This window comes from Stylophora pistillata, chromosome 5 (assembly GCF_964205215.1).
Source record: "Stylophora pistillata chromosome 5, jaStyPist1.2, whole genome shotgun sequence".
In the NCBI taxonomy this organism is placed as follows: Eukaryota; Metazoa; Cnidaria; class Anthozoa; order Scleractinia; family Pocilloporidae; genus Stylophora; species Stylophora pistillata.
Genome location: NC_142523.1, coordinates 30814312 through 30831306, shown reverse-complemented (window position 1 = coordinate 30831306; position 16995 = coordinate 30814312). Strand labels below are relative to the sequence as shown.

At 37.5% G+C, this 16995-nt stretch overlaps 1 protein-coding gene and 1 pseudogene across 1 annotated transcript in view; both read left to right on the top strand.

The window, feature by feature from the left end:
• LOC148731420 (neural cell adhesion molecule 1-B-like) overlaps positions 1–12401 on the top strand; it is a 284150-nt gene extending 271749 nt beyond the window's left edge. Inside the window, exons 4-8 of the mRNA XM_088761154.1 lie at positions 7643–7954; positions 8946–9098; positions 9469–9636; positions 9937–9977; positions 12163–12401. Of these exons, the coding sequence (XP_088617280.1) occupies positions 7643–7954; positions 8946–9098; positions 9469–9636; positions 9937–9977; positions 12163–12225 (737 nt within the window). The 3' untranslated portion in view covers positions 12226–12401. The remainder of the gene's footprint in view (positions 1–7642; positions 7955–8945; positions 9099–9468; positions 9637–9936; positions 9978–12162) is intronic.
• LOC148731419 (uncharacterized) overlaps positions 1–16995 on the top strand; it is a 387633-nt pseudogene that overhangs the window by 368751 nt on the left and 1887 nt on the right.

The window sequence follows — 16995 nt, the reverse complement described above, 5'->3', positions numbered from 1 at the left end:
ACGCCCTAAATACGTACATCCGACCACAAACCTAAACTGTCAAACATTCACCATTGTTTCTTAATTCGTGATCTAAGACTTGTGCACGACACTTATTTCCTTGGCGTTGACTGCTTTACCTTGTTCGACACGAAAATGACCGAATATAATCCGATTACAATCTTTGGTTTTGTCCTCGTGTACCGGTTCACGAGAGCCGATACAAAAGACCGAACAATACACAACAGCTAATCAATGACTCCTAAACAAAGAAAGAACAATGGTAATTCCCTTGTGAACCGGTACACCAGGACAGAACCCAATCTTTAACCACCACTAGTGATTCGTGACAGGAAACAAAAGACCACAGCTGCTATTCGATACGGATGTGCTTGGAACACGCAATACACATTTCTGCATGCAAGCGCACTAGAATTACAAGAAACTGACGTGCTTGAGCCTTAACTAAAAGAAAAGCTGTAGGAAATGATACTTCAGCTTGTCACGACAAACTGCACAAATGTTGAATTTACCTGTTCTTTAGTAGCCTGGATCTCTCCTGAGAAAAAAAAAAAAAAAACTAAACGTGCAATTAATGAGGAGAAAAAACGTTTTGTTTCGGCAAAAAAAATTAACTTAAAAAAAAATCGCAATAACAGTACAAAATTCCACTAACCTTCTTGAATTGCGGCCATTTTCGGTCAAAACTCTTTGTTACTCTCCTTGATTTCAAATAAATTCGCACAAATCAGAGAGGAAAATCTCCCAGCCCGGTTCGCTCAAAATGCAATCGGATTCTGAAAAAAAAAAAAATACGTAGTCATGACGACCTGGCGTTGCAATGGACTTCATATGCCATATTAGGAAAACGCAAGGCTTGCACGAGCTTGTTGTCACGTCATCTTGATAAATTGCTGGTAACGAAAGGTCTCAAATATTACGATTTGTAAATTAAAGACATTTTATGATCATTACCCCAAGCTCGAGGGTAGTTTCCGTAGGGTACGTTCAACATGGATATCCAGACTCTATTTCGCTTTATGCATGTCAGTTAAATTTCGACGCTTCTGTTAACATTTCCTTTACTTTGAATCAAAAGTTTGTGAGTTTTCTTGGGCGAGATCTTTTCCTCCTTACAAAAGAAAAGACTTATCTCCATGGATTTTATCGCGACTACATCAGTGCAATTTAGAGATTCTCGTTTCTAGAATAAAGTATTCGTATTTCCAACGAGCGCATATACATATTTATTACTCAGACGACAACACACTCCCGCACAGGCCTGTTGCGTCAAACAGCCTCAATTTCAAGTCTGCCGGGGGTCTCACCTGGTGCCAAGGTTAATGAAAAGCTGAAAGATATATTTAGGTACGGCGAACATCATGGCCGTATTAGAAAAGATTATTCCTCTGTTTCTCACTATTTTTGCAACAGTGAAGGCTCAAGGTAAGGGTAATGTGTATTAAGAACCCTATAATAATATAGTGGTAGCTACGAAGAAACTTTACTTGTCATGCGAGAGCTTCCGAAACAATTCTCATTGTGTCAATGAAACTTGGGAGGAAAGCGACAAAAACATGCCGGTTTACTGAATGCAGAGCTGGAAATAACAGTCGGTCATCGGACATTGTCCTACAAAATTTTGAATATGTCCGGCCAATTTCACATTATGATCGGACATGATGTCCGAACATTTCAGTTTTTGCATGTTTGGTCGACTCTGAAAACGTTTGATGTAAAACCAGGTGTGCGCGAATGACATATGAAAAGGAGATAATAATCTGCACGTGAAGTAGAACTAGCGATGAATAAATTATAGTCTGCGGTAGCAACTCGTAAAAGTATTTTTAATAAAGGATAAACTTAGACTGGACAAAATATTTTCGGGAAAAGGATTTTTTTTCAAACTGTTTGCGAAATTAAAAGCTGAATTTCAGGTCGCCAACACCTGTAATGAATATTTCCTGAGGAAATGAAGTCTTGACCAGCCAGACAGCGCGTCGCCAAGTGTTTATTCATTAACATTTAAATTTCTCGAGTTTACGTCTTGTTTTCACAAGTGAAAAAGGTTAAAATAGTAATGAATAAACCATTCGGACCGGTTTATTCATAACCAAATAAGGAAACACGTAACGCGACAAGTGATGTAGGACAACTTATCGTAACATCTCCCTTCTTTTGGGGCAAGCTAACTTCCAAAAGTAAACGTATGAACGTAAATGAAATGTGTTCAAATTGAAAAGGAGATGACTAAAATAAAATTTAAAAAAAGGACAAAACAAAACAAATGGAACTTCATACAGGACTGAAAGTCGAAAGTCCTTATTAAAGTTACTGTTCAATAGTCAGTTTTTCTAACTGATGAAGACTTCGAGTTCGCTTGAGCTGAAGTCAATTTTCATACGATAAACTACTCAACAAGGTCACTGAACTTCGAGGGTGGCTTTACAACTCTGGTGCGAGTTTTCTTCAATGGAACAGTCTGTGGTGTCAATATTGGCTTCGGTTCATGATAAGCTGAATTGACATCTCGCTTTGAAGGCTGGTTTACACTCTTTGAAAGCTGGGTATCACTGCTTTCAACTAGTTTGTGCTGTTCTGCTAATGGTTGTGCAGCTGGCTTGAGAAATTCCCGATTTCGACGTAATATTTGATTGTCTGAGCTAGTTTTTACTACATAGGACCTGTCTGAAACTTCTCAATACAGGCGCCGGCTTTCCACCTTTGATTCCTCTGAAGAGATGCCACTCTTATGTCTTGCCCAACTTGTAATTCTGGTAGGGTGCGCGACGTGCGGTCATGGTACCACGTAGCCTTTTGCCTTTTCAAATTAAGCTCTGCATTAACATTTTCTGGAATCTTGGGGTGCAGTAGGTTAGAAGCTAAGGGTAGTAAGGTTATGGTGCGTCTAGACATCAATGTCTGTGCAGGGCTACTTTCGAGGGACTCTGTTGGTGTGTTGCGTTGGTTCGATAGGGCTAACTACGGGTCTTTGTTGTCGTTGAGAGGTTTTCTGAACAAAGACTTGAAAATTTTCACAGCAGACTCTGCCTTTCCGTTGGATCTGCGATGATGCGGGGAAGACGATACGTGAGTGAACTCCTAATCGACTGAAAACTGATGGAACTCATGGCTTGTAAACTGAGGATCGTTGTCAGTAGTTAGTGTGTCTGGAATGCTGTGTCGGCTGAACTGTTCCTTAGAATAATTCAATCACGGAACTGGAAGTGTTTTCCTCCAATCTTGGCACTTCCTTGAAATCTGAGTGGTAGTCAACAAGCACGATGTATTCTTTGTCATGAAATCTGAACTGGTCAGCAGCTACTCAACTCCACGGGCGGTTAGGAAGTTCATGGCTTTGCATTAAAAGCTTCTGATTTTTAGCTTGAAATTCGTTGCAAATTGAACATTGTTTGATTTGGTTACTCCCTTTTGCATTCATACCAGGCTAGAGTACAGTGTCTCTAGCTTTACGCAGGCAAGCTTCTACTCCTAAATGCCTGGAATGAATTCTGGATTTGACTTCAGGTCTCAGTAACTTAGCCGGGGATGACTACTCTCGAGCCTTTGAAAAGAACACCATTGTGTACTGAAAGTTCGTCGCGGTAAGACTATTACTCCCGGATCTTGATTGGTACTTGATCTTTCTGCATTGGCCATCCGGTCAGAATTGTGGTTCTTAGTGTCCCCAGAGTGTCGTCGTGACTTGTGCTACGCTGCAATTAATCCAGTCTTTCTGGCGTGACCTTCAGGGCTTGCATAGGTTTATTTATAACCAAATAAGGAAACAGGACTTAAGGCATTGCTTTTATTTTTTCCCAGCATATCAGTTTACTATAAAGTACTGATATCGAACGAAAAAAATACCTCAGTGGAGAGTTTCCGTGCAGTATCATGAAGAAAAACTGCATAATGAAGTGTTCATGCTCAAGACTGATAATGAAATAAAAAAATTAATTGCAGTTCTTGAAAATCATTATTCTAGTGAATTTTATCATGCTAAATAATTTTAATGAAGTTTTTGTTATATCCGGAATAATCAAGGTCGAGGTAAGTGTTATCAGATGAGGCCGAAGGCTGAGGCTGATAACACTAACCGAGACCTTGATTATTCCGGGTATCACAAAAACCGAAACCAATAGTTGATTCATCATACATTCTTTTAGTATTTTCCGAATCTTTATCTTCAAGTAATTTCTCAATTTCTCCCTGGGTCGATGAAGCGAATGGAGAAGCCATTCTTACCTCGGTGTCCGTGAACTTGACATTGCTCCACCGGAAATCACGTATTGCGCGCGCAACTTACAGATTATTCACGAATCTGTAGGTACAGATTAGTGAATGATCTGTAGGTTGCGCTGTTTCCCAGAATTAACTGTAGGCGTTTAGCCAATGAGAAGATAGATAGTGACTACAATGTATAATAATGCTAATTAAAGTCCGGTCAAATCTACAAGATGTCCGATCAAAATAAAGATTTGAAAGGAAGTATGTTCTGTTAATAGAGAAAAATTACTTTCAGCACAGTGGATGTGTTGGTGAAGTTAAATCAGTGCATTCACCTCACCTGAGGTTGAAACCTTTGAAGAGAACCGAAGCTTTCGTCCAGATGATTTGCGATCTCATATCAGCATTGTTTTTCAATTTCTTTGAAGCTTTGTGAGCGTATAACTGTCGTAATGTACGAATAAATTTCGATCTCTCGATACATTTTACGAGCTTTCTCTAGCGAAAACCTCGCAGTTTTTTTTTTCTTTTTTTGTGGTTACAAATGGCAGGTGGTGTCTTGAATCTTATATGTTGATTTTGAAGTTTTAAAAGTTTAGGATGAACTGATCGAAAAAATCTAAAAGCGTGACTGAGTACTATCACCACATACGTAATTGTGTTGTTTGTTCTACGAAATTTCAGTAGCTCGTTGGCCTTAAGATCGTATACATGAATTTGGAAGTGAAAGATGTTTGAGGTCGTATTTGTGAAATTTAAGACTGTTTTCATGCGCTAAGAATTTTTACGCCATTACATAGACTTTAAGATATACTAATTTGAAAATCACATTTTTTTGCTGTGCTGGAATTCTGAGATCGCAATATTTTTTTGTCAAAGCGTTGCTATAGTCTTGCTCAAACTTTTCATGTCATGATGGATTAAAATACATGGTTTCAGTGAGGCAGGGACGATTTTTAAAAAAATTGTCATTGAAAATGACACAACTTGCGATGTTACTGTTTTTGGATCTGTGTTTGGGCAGTTACTAAATAACAATACCTGATAACGGAATGATCTAGAAATTTTTATGCGCGTTATTCGAACTTCAACAAAAAGCAGTGTGAACTTTTTAGAGTGATCTACTTGTGCACTTTGGCTTACAATTTTTTAAATATCAATTAGAGATAGCTTAGGTATGGTTACATTGTGCGTCACAGCTTCGTAAGGTACAATATGGGCAAAAATCTATTACCGCTTCAAATTAACATCTGTCCGGCCCCATGCAGAAAAGCACACCGGTTTCTCATTTCTAGATACAAGTATACATGTATATGCAGTTCCTGCAGTTTAATAGATGTAAGTGTACATTTTTTCTTTTTCGTTTTTTTTCTTTGTTTTCCAGGGGAACCACCATTTGCAATTATAGAACCTTTCCCAGAGAACATCTACCCACCACAGTACACCTCAGCAAGCGTTACTTGCATTGCATTTGATGCATCTGGTAAACTTCAACCAGATAGAATAGAGTTTCATAGGAGAGATGATCTTAACCGATACAGAAAGTTAGAGGGGGAAAGATTTTTGTTTAATCAAAGAACAGAGAATATAAGTGAGTATATCTTTGTATTACAGATAATGTATCTGGCTATAGAAAACAAAGCAAAACAAAACAAAACAAAACAACCTCTGGATCTCAGACTTTACTCCCAAAGCAGGATTCTTAAAATCGTCATAAATAGTGTGAACGAGGTTGAGTCATGATTTCCCTCCTGAATCATATGTGACCCATGAATTTTATTTCCTTAAGTTTGTCAGAACATCAAGATTTTCCTGAAACCTCGCACATATAACAAGAGAGATTTGAACTTTTCCTTTCTTGGATACTTGATGCCATGATAATTTTTTATCAATTTGTGCCTGGAATGGGATCAGGACCCCCTCCCCTCCCCCTCCCCTCCCCCTCCCCTCCCCTCCCCTTTCTCCCCCTTCCCTCCCCTCCCCCTCCCCCTCCCCTCCCCTCCCTCTCCCCTCCCCCTCCCCTCCCCCTCTATAATCTGTACAGTACAAAGCCATATTCTTCTCCTCCTGCAAACAAGTTAATTGCTTTCGTTGTAGGAGGAAACATTAAATTGTACACTACCATGACTTTGAAGAATGTAACAATTCAGGATGACAGTCAGTACGGTGATCTTGGAAGCTATGAATGCCATGCTTTTGCGAAAAGTGTAAGCTCACCAAAGAGGCATGGCTTTAGTATTAGCGTTATTACAAGTAAGTCTATGCATTTCAGATGAAATTTCACTACTTTGTACTCTCACAGCATAAGTAAGTCTATTATGTATGTCGTGTCTATCCACATAGTACAGAATTGAGTAAAAATAAACTGTCAGAAAACAGAAGGAAATGCAAGGGATGGGGGTAACTTTTCTGAAGACTGGCATCTTATTGAGGGGAAAAACACTACTGCTATCTCCTTTAAACCACTGAGAATAGGATGAGCTGTTAAGTTGTAGTGTGGTTACTTGCCATTGTTCAGAGTCAAAGTTCCTGTTATTTTTCACTTTGAATGTGCAATTTACATGTAGGGTGAGTGATCGTCAAAAAGTTATGCCCTCATCTTAAATGGTAAAGCACCTTTTTATAAAAATCCTTTTGCAGCAAAATATTTCTATAAGCCATCTCCATTCCAACTGGGAAACAAATTGTATTTGTTAACAGAAAAATCTATCCACCTGATGCTTGAGCTTTTGGCCAATAATCTTCATCTTTGTAACGGCTGCCACGCCTTTTGCCTACTGTTAAGAAGACGTTAACAAACTTGTGCACGCGCGACTCGTGTATGCGTGCTTTGAGATTACGAAGTAATATCGTAAGCAAATCACACGGACCCTTTTTTAACATTGACGTGTGTGATTTTTAGAGGAGAGTAGTTGAAGTTTTTAGTTTATCATTTGGCGGTTTGCTTAATGGTTGTTGTCATATTTACCGTAAGACTACAGTTTTCTGTGTTAGAGTAAAAGTGTCTGTTTGGATTTCCCGTTTCGCTTCCGAATACGTACCTTATATTGAAGTTTGTTTTGGTTCAATTCTTACAAGCGGGAGTGTTATGTGAGTGCTAATGTTCCTTTCCTTGAGCTTATATATAGTTCGTTTGTGAGTTTGTTTGAGTTTTTAGCTAGCTTCGCATCTTGCCTTTATATTGGAATCTTTGGAATGTTGGTTTGTCTATTCGCATTTAGCTGAGCTTCTTCCTTATAAATTCATATTTCAGTTGATGATAAGTACTTGGATACCACGACTACGTTAAATAAAACGATTCAAGGCTTGTCCGTAAAATATATCCTCGCATCATAGTGTGTCTTCATTTGCGAAACTCATAGTTGTCGAAATTTTGCTTCGCTTGTGTCGGCCACTACAATCTTCATGTAATGGTTTACACATTCTTGCATTTCAGGAAATGAAATTCCAACAGTGAAAGTCTCAGTTTCCAGTGTTCTTAATCCAGATGACGGCATTATAATATTCTGCAACCTAACTAGAAGAGGAAATGAAAACAGCACCCCACTGAAGAGGATTTCCTGGTTTAAAGATGGGAAGTTGTTGCAGAGTGTGCGGAATCCAGATCCAGATGTGAAACAGGACTTTTTAGCCCCTCTGAATCTTATAAAGGTTGGTGTCCAAGACGGGGGAAAGTACACCTGCCTTTTGGAAGTAAAGCTGAGGCATATTAAGGAGTACAACGTTACAGATTACACAGTTATTAAGAGTAAGTACAATGAACTATTGCAAGACCTTATAAGTAATTCTTGTTACTGTCTGCCATTCAATTCTTCTGCTAGCTGTTACTTCGGCGAATTTAGTAATGGATCAACTAATAATCCCCTTATTGATATTTTTCTTTCTTCTCATGACTTGTCAGTGTGATTTTGCATTCATTTGATACTGTGAAGAGAAAATTCTGTCTTAATCACTCACGGGAGTTTAAAGGGGTAAAAGAGCTGCATTGTACATTTTGTATGGCCACTAAGAATCTGCTTGGGCTAATAAGCATTCAATCAATTCTGTAATACCCTGCTTGTTAAAAGCCATACCATTATTAAACAAAAATTAAAGTACCCTGACTGCCAATAGCCATACCATTATTAAATAGAAAGTAAAGTACCCATGATGAAAACACAGTTTTATAATTTAATTTATCTCTAGAAATACCTGTATCAGCATCTGATTATCTGATTAGAAATGTAAATCTCTCATCATAGCTAGTTTAGAAAATTTGTTATAATTACATCATAGCTAACATCTTTAAACTGATAAATTGCTTTGTATGAACCTAGTGATCCCAGAATATTTGTTGTTTAACTCTTGTCATGAGAAGGAAAAAACATCTTGCTTCAGTTGTTGGCTGAATAGACTGAGTTTTAAATTTGTATGGAGAGGTTACATTGCAGTCACTTCTGGGAATTGAAGGGAAAGCATTTGGTCGAGTGAGACATTTTCCTTGGTACAGCATACCTGGGAAGGTTCATTCAGCTTTAGAGATCACAAAATTTTAAGGCTACCCAGCACAGTGTCCTGGTGAAATTTCAATGGCCCAATTTTTACATTACATATACTGTACATAGACGGCATGTCGATCTCTATCTGCCATTTTTTCCTTGTAAGCCAAGGTAAATGTGCATGTATGTCTTGTCGTTAATCAAAGATTGCACCCCTAACTTTGACAATTCAAGCCTTACCTGGTCATTGATTTATTCTAGTTGCACCTTGGCTTCCCAAGCCAAAGGAAGACATTGAAGAGAATGCTTCTAAAGGAAGCGATGTGTCATTTGAGTGCGCTGCACAAGGATTTCCTTTGGAGGTAGAATGGAAGGTGAAGAAGAAGAATAAAGACACTGTTCAGGCTTGCATAAGTAAGCTTTAAAGAAGCTCATTTCATCAAGGGCCCCTTAAAAACAGTTCTGAGCACAATCTTTGTAGATTGGTCATCATCTGCCAATATAAGTTATTTATTATCTTTATTTATTTTTTGTGATCAAACAGAGACAGTCAGAGAAATGATCTGTTCTGGACTAAATGAATTTGTCTAACTTTACCTTGAATAAAGGCTGATAGTTTCGAAAGAAACTGTTTGGGGCTGCGTCGGTGGGAGTAACGAAATAATTTGGACTAACGGGCTAACGCTCGAAACGTCAGCTTTTGGAATCGTTACGGTGGCCAATTTACCACTTCAACTTTGTTGATATATCCATATAACTTTACTTTGGCTGTGTTTCTTGTCAGATGGATCAGGTGGACACTACAAGATTCATCAAGCCACATTTGGCCCATCAATTCTGACCATATCTGGAGTGAATTATACCGATCGTGGATTTTATTACTGTTGTTTTCCTTCAAACTGCTCCCAAAATGTAGAAGACAAATGCCAGCGATTCATTCTTCGTGTCAGAGGTGAGGCTCAACGTGTGCTTCGATAATTTTACTTGCCTAACACTTTATACCCTAACACCGACAACATCTAGATTCTTTATTCTCTCCTCTATACATTTCCTTTTCTACTGACGAGGAAAATTTGTCAAAAAATCAAGAAACTCTTTAGTTGGTGATCATTTCCTTAGTTCTCGTCACCTTGATGTTTGATTCAGGGTGGTCTTGTAAGGAGAAATTACATTCTATGTGTAGATGCTTAAGTTTCTGTGAGGGGTCGGAGGATTATGTCATGGTTTGCATTTACAATTTTGTTTTCCTCAGAATTATCACTGTCAGCTGCATTTACATCTAGTAGCAAACAGGTAATGTTATTATTATCATTATTATTAGTGTGATCATAGCCATTGCAATTTCCTCAAATGGGATCAGTGCTTTTGTTGCTTTATTTTTCACTTATTATTCCTTTGCAGGGTTGTAATCGGACAGTGTAATCAGATGGTTGGCTGTAATCAGACAGCTAAAGCAGCCAATCAAACTAAGTCCACTCAGCTTAGATATCCACCAATGCCAGACAGAATTGATCGCAATAACCATAGCAACAACCATGCTTGTACTTACAGCTTTACTTTTGAGATTGACAAATCAGACTCCTACTCCGCATGTTTGTCTGATTTCGTTAATCACTGGTACGATTACAGACCCAATTGGAATCTAATTGGTCATTTTACCATTATTTATCATTATAATAATTATCATTATAAACTAGATCATTGGATAATGCTATTTAAGACGTTTTATTGGCTTAGCCATTATTGTATATGAGCCAATATACCATAATCTACAAATATGGTAAGCGTACGCGTCAGCTTAAAATCAAAAGGGAGCTAAAAAATCCGGTTTCTACTTACAAAATAATAATTTCTTGGGGGCGTTTTTAATAAAACAATTATTCCACTCGCGCATGTTGGATATGAGATGATTATAGTCAACTCGGCGCTACGCACCTCGTTGGCTCTCTATCATCTCATATCCAACGCGCGCTCGTGGAATAATTGTTAATGGTTAACACCACAGCGTACACTATTGAGCTATGGATGCACTTTTTTTTGTTTTTTGTTTTAATACAGCATTGTTTATTACACTTACACATGTACTTACACTATAATTACTTTTTACACCATGTTTAAACTACATTAACTTACACTACTTACAATACATATATAACAATACAGTTACACTAGTCAAATTTAATTACAGTTGATCTATTTACCACATTATTGTTTGCATGTTAATTGTCGAGTAACTACTGAGAATTGTGTTTGCTATTTAAACTACAAGGGAATTGATTTTCCAGAAATTAATAAACTGTTAGATAAAAAAGATAGCGAAGAGGTCAAAAGACAATACAATTTTATAACGACAGAAAAAATTTCCATTTGTTCCTGAACACCTTCTCGTTATTACAAGTGACAGCAATATATTTTTCTAGATAAATTTTGTCGCGCACAAGTGAGACGAAATCATCGAAACGGCAATTTATGGTATTTAAAGCGTTAACATATAAAAAATATTTGCCTAGAATAATGAGATGGTTGAGGGCTAGACAGTAGGTGTGACAGCGAATAATTCCGAACATAATCTCCAGTTCTGACAGTGACAGTTTCATATTACTGGAGGTTGAGTACCACTCCTGGAATCTATTCCAAAAAGAACTTGCTTGCTTACAGTTTATAAACAAATGCCAGACGGTCTGGTGCTCAGATGGACAAAAGGGACAGGAGGGCGATGCAACTTTTTTCATTTTATGTAACAAGCTATTCGTTGGTAAAATTCGGTGAATAATTTTGTTTTGAAACATTGTCAATTTAATTTCTCTCGTGGCTTTGAATGGTAGGAGGTAGATTTTGTTCAAGTCACTTTTCTCGATGCCAGACATTAAAAGTTTTTTCTCAGAAGTTGGTGGCGGTAGATCTTCGAGGTTAAGCAGGAGACTGTATATTGCTTTACATGAGAGTGAACAGGTTGAGGTAGGAGGCGTAACTAGGTCTTGGGAATTTTCTTGCAATAGTTTTTTCCAATGTCCCGCGTGCATCATTACTCAATAGTGTACGCTGTGGTGTTTACCATTTGTTAATTGTCATCATCTTCGGCATTATCCATATCACTATGATTATCAGTAACTATATTAATACTCTTTTGGTTATTTTGACTATTATCAGCATTTTAGTTCTTCAAAATCCCAGTTGCTTTCATTTGATTCAAATTATAATTGAATGATGGCATTTCTTAGCACAACATATTATGTGATTGCAAGTTATACTACAGGTATCACAGTCCTAAAAAGTCACTCAGCCTCCCGTAGGTTTTGTTCAACAAATGGTTTGACCTGTCACTGTTATCTTGTTCTAATTTGAATATATCGACAAAGTTGAAATGGTAAATTGGCCACCGTTACGATTATAAAAGCTGATGTTTCGAGCGTTAGCCCTTCGTCGGAACTGTTATCATGTTGTTTCATTGATTGCTTTTTTTGTTTTGTTTTAACAGATCCATTGGGCCCTTTGTGGCCTTTTATTGGTATCGTTGTTGAAGCCCTTGTTCTTTTGTTAGTCATCTTCATTGCTGAAAAGCGAAAGAAGGATGTGATGTCGCACAAACCTTATTGAGTGATTTTTACCATGATATCTCTAATTATTTTTAATAATTACTGTTCTTCTAGACCCTTCTATCATCAAGCGACTTCTCGTCCAGTTAATCGTTCCAATAAAACTGTATTAGTTGTTATGTTTTTTTGTATACCGATTTGATCTTCTTCTTTCCATCTACGCATTTGCAATATTTACACCTTTGGTTTTCGGGCACAAACAATAAACGAAGAAAGGTGTCGTTACTGCAGCATGCTCAGCATCATCTAAATATTCACGTTTTCGTTTGTCGTTTGCTGAATAAGAGTAACAAAATCTCTATTATTTCAACACTAGGATGTGCCTTAACACGTTTATCTTAATTATTTTTCAAAGTTCTTTCGCTCCACAAAAGTCTGGAAAATTCTTCGCTAGCGTGAGTGCGATAACCATACTTAGCGTAAAAGAAGTGAGAAGGAGGGTAAGATGGAGCTTACCCAAACCCCTCCCTCCCTCCCTATTTCACATTTAATTACAATTCCTGAAGTATTATTTGCTTCTATGCCAGCTCGAAAGAGTATTGTACACCGCACTGTGATGCGCTATAGAAATAAAATAATAAAATTATCATCATTATTATTAAGCGATAGTTCCCTCCAAATGCGGATTTACTTGAAATCGTTGCCATTGGTTTGTCAACCACACACAAACAGAAACACTGAAACAAAAAAATTACCTGCGTAAGGCAACTGAAAAGAGATTAATTAAGAAAGAAAACCAACGCAAGGAAAATATGAACGTTCTTCTCGTAGTCTGTATACAATAACCAAGCGCAAAACCGACATGTACACGATAACCGCGGATGAGATTAGCTTGATGTCAGCGTGGATGAAAAATCTGAATTGTGTTGCGAAGGGACCGCTAGTAAGAGCGCGAGCGAGTCAAGTCTCGTTGAAATATTTTCTGTTGCAGTTCTCTTCGTTAACTTGACACTTGAAACAAACACGCTTGTGATCAGTCAAGCCATTGAGGCGGATCGTAAGTAGTTGGAAAATTAAAATCGGATTGGGGACAGGAATTTCATTATTATTTGCCTAAAAAATATAGTTTTCCCAGTCTATTGAAGCTTGTACTTGAATTTTTTTCAAATAGCCATTCGAGTTCATTGGATAGTTGATAGTTGCACCCTGCAGGCTATCTATCAATTGTTTTACTGACAACAATTAATGTAATTCACTTAATTTGTTATCAATGATGTTTTGTCTACATCATCATCCCAAAGAAAACTTACGCTTAAATGTACTTTGAACCGTCAATCTATATCTTTTTTAACCTTTTTTCCCTTGACAGTATTATGGAAATTTCAGGCTGATAGCCAAACAGCGTCACGAAATCTTTATTGCCGAACTAAGTCGTAATCGTTGTTCAACTGTTCTATAGACTCACATGACCGTGTCGAAGAGAATTTCAGTATTTAATGGCCATTGGCAACCGGTCAATGACTGTTATTTTGCTGTTTTGAGGAAAATGTAAATAAAAGCAGAAAAGAAACGGCTACCATAACAAATTCGCGCAAAGTAAGTTACACAAAATAATTATTTGGCCATTTACCTGCTAAACGTGCGTCTTTGAAAGAACGCGAATTCTCCACAAAGTTGAATCAATTTTTTTACGTTACCTCACTCAGTTACAAAAGTAATGAGTTGAAGAAAAACTTGAGTTAAGCTGCTTAACGTTAGTTCGAAATCAATCAATTGACATTCGCATTATCTCTTGTTTACAAGAAGAACAGAACTGACAACAGGCCGGGAAGTACGACGTAAACCATCGCATTACAATCACTGATATCATTGGAGAATAATTAACAATTGGTTCATGCTTTGGCGTGCACTATCGAGTTATGGAGCACGCGGGAAGTTTGGAGAGCACGAAAGAGGCGTAAGAGTTGCCCGAGGCGATAGCCGAGGGCGACTCTAGCTTCTTGAGTGCTCTCCAAACTTCCCACGTGCTTCATAACTCGATAGTGCACGGCTGAAAGCATGAACCAATTGTTTTAGAACATAGCTGGTGGAATTGTGCATCAAATCCGAGGCGAAAAACGGACAACAATATCAGTTAAAGCGAATCGTGACGGCGCTGATGCCAAGTCTCCTTTTCCGTTGCTTTTCTCCTTTTCAATGAACGCTTTTCATTCCAATAATTTATTCATGTTTTTCTCGTTGCCATGCACCCACCAATAACGTAGCTACATTTTCTGCCTTTAAAAGCACACACAACCCACAATTCCTCTATTCGCTCCGACGAAGGGCTAACGCTCGAAACGTCAGCTTTTGTAATCATTACGGTGGCCAATTTACCATTTCAACTTTGTTGATATATCCAAATTTTCTCTTTTTCTGCCTCATTTAAGAACTCTAGCCCAAGGGAAAGGTCAAAACATTGTCGTCGTTTTCGGACTAGTAGGCCGAGTTTCTGTTTGTATCCATTGTTGTCGCGAAATATATTATTTTTCCCCGCGCTAACAATCGGCCGCTCGCGCGAGATAAAAAATTATGGCTAAGCGATTTGCTGACGCTGTCAGCGTGCACTATCGGGATTTTGAGCACGCTTACAAATATTGAATTTGATTGCGCGGTTCTGCTAGCTATGTTCTAACGAAAATTTATCACTCCTTTTTTTATTCAGGTTTATTTGTGAGAAAGCCGAAAGCTTAATGTAAATAATTTTCAAACATGAGGAGTTTGCGGTAATCTTATGGCAGGTTTCTCTGAGGAGCAGGGACAGTGCATGGAAAAGAATTAAGTGGAAAGGAAGGTTGTACACCTAGGTTAAGAAGTAAGGGATACACCTCTGACTCGTGTCAGTCAGTAACAGGCGAAACTTGAAATGGAAATCGAAAATTGGTGTCAGCATTTAGAATACTCTAGCCGGAGGAAAAAAGGGGAAAAAAGGGCCGGAATAGGATAAAATAAACTCACAAGTAACGAGTGAAACGAATTTAGAACACAAGCGGCATTGATCATTTAGAAGCTAAGGTTTTTCGTGTATTTTGATTTATGCGCAAGTGATAGGAAAACAGTTGGTATCTGAATTTTAATGAACAAAAGGTATCGGAATTTTCGCATAGAAACGACTGAGACCTGAAAGAAACTGTTTCATCCCTCAAACATAATAGCGTGAATACAAAAATGCCCTTTTCCGAGGATTTTTTCGTTCTCGAACACTGTATAAGCTAAGTTATAAGCTTCTATATAACTTATTCCAGACTATTGCACAATCCAGAAAGAGGGAGCTAACGATATGATTTTGTCAAATCTGATAGAGGTAGAAATAATAAATGATCCATCATATTTAAAATAATTTGAATATATCAACAAAGTTGAAATGATAAATTGGCCACCGTTACGGTTATAAAAGCTGACGTTTCGAGCGTTAGCCCTTCGTCGGAGCGAATAGAGGAATTGTGGGTTGTGTGTGCTTTTAAAGGCAGAAATTGGAGCTACGTTATTCAGTTGGTGGGAACATGGCAACAAGAAAAAAATGAATAAATTAGTGGGATGAAAAGCGTTCGTTGATACCTGTGGGATTTAGACTGCCGGTTTTAAGACTGAAAGTTCCAAGTCATTTCTAACGCAGAAAGGTTAACTTTTGCGAAATAAAGTGCCCTAAATAAAAGTATCGTATCATCTTTCGCAGGTTCAAATCAACAAAACTATTTTTTTGTTCCGTTAAGCAAAATTTTCCCGATATTACTACGAAATAAAAAAAAGATCAAGCAAAGACTGTTGGTTATATGACTAGTTTACTTAGTCAAGTTGACTTTTATCCAATGATTTATCGTTTTGTTTAAAAAAATTAAATTCTTAAACTATTTGTTTAAAGGTTTACCTTCGCGAAATAAAGTGCCCTAAATAAACGTATCCTATCATCTTTCACAGGTTCAAATCGACAAAACTATTTTTTTGTTCCGTTAAGCAAAATTTTCCCGATATTACTGCGAAATACAAAAAAAATCAAGCAAAGACTGTTGGTTCTTTGACTAATTTTTAAGTTGACTTTTATCCAATGATTTATCGTTTTGTTTAAACAAAATCAAATTCTTACAATATTTGTTTTCTTTTCGATACAAAGTTCTGGACATGAATGCAAATTGCAATCTTTACCTTAAACACAACAGCACTGCTCTGCAAGAACGAAGTCATCAAACGATTGATGAATGGAAAATATTCGCAGAGGCGAATTCGAACTCGGTAGGACGTACGTGAGTTCACTCTACAAATAATAGAAAATGTTAAACTAAGTTTCCTATTTCACCCGAAATCAGAAATTTTTTTGTTCCAAAATTTTTCCGAAACCCAAAAAATTTCTCCTCATCAAAAAAGTATCGATAAAAAAAAAAATAATGGGGATTTGAAAACTATGTAGTTTGTGCCAAATTGATATAAAATGTGTCAAAGATCAAATTATACAAAGTTACGATTGTAAAAATAGAATAAACATTCAGAATAAATCCTTGTAAATTTTGAAAGGGAAAAAGAAAAACATTATCTGATTAATAAGGTTTCGATAAAAATACGATGTAGTCGTGTTCGCCCAACCAGACTGATTGAAGCGAAAGTAGCCAAGCTAAATTTATCAAGCTGCATCCTAGAAGCCTAAATTTTTCGCCAACATTCCAATACAATACAATATTCTTTATCGGCGAAGGTGACGTGATTAACCCAATGAGTTATCTAACTTACGGCCTTCGAACCCA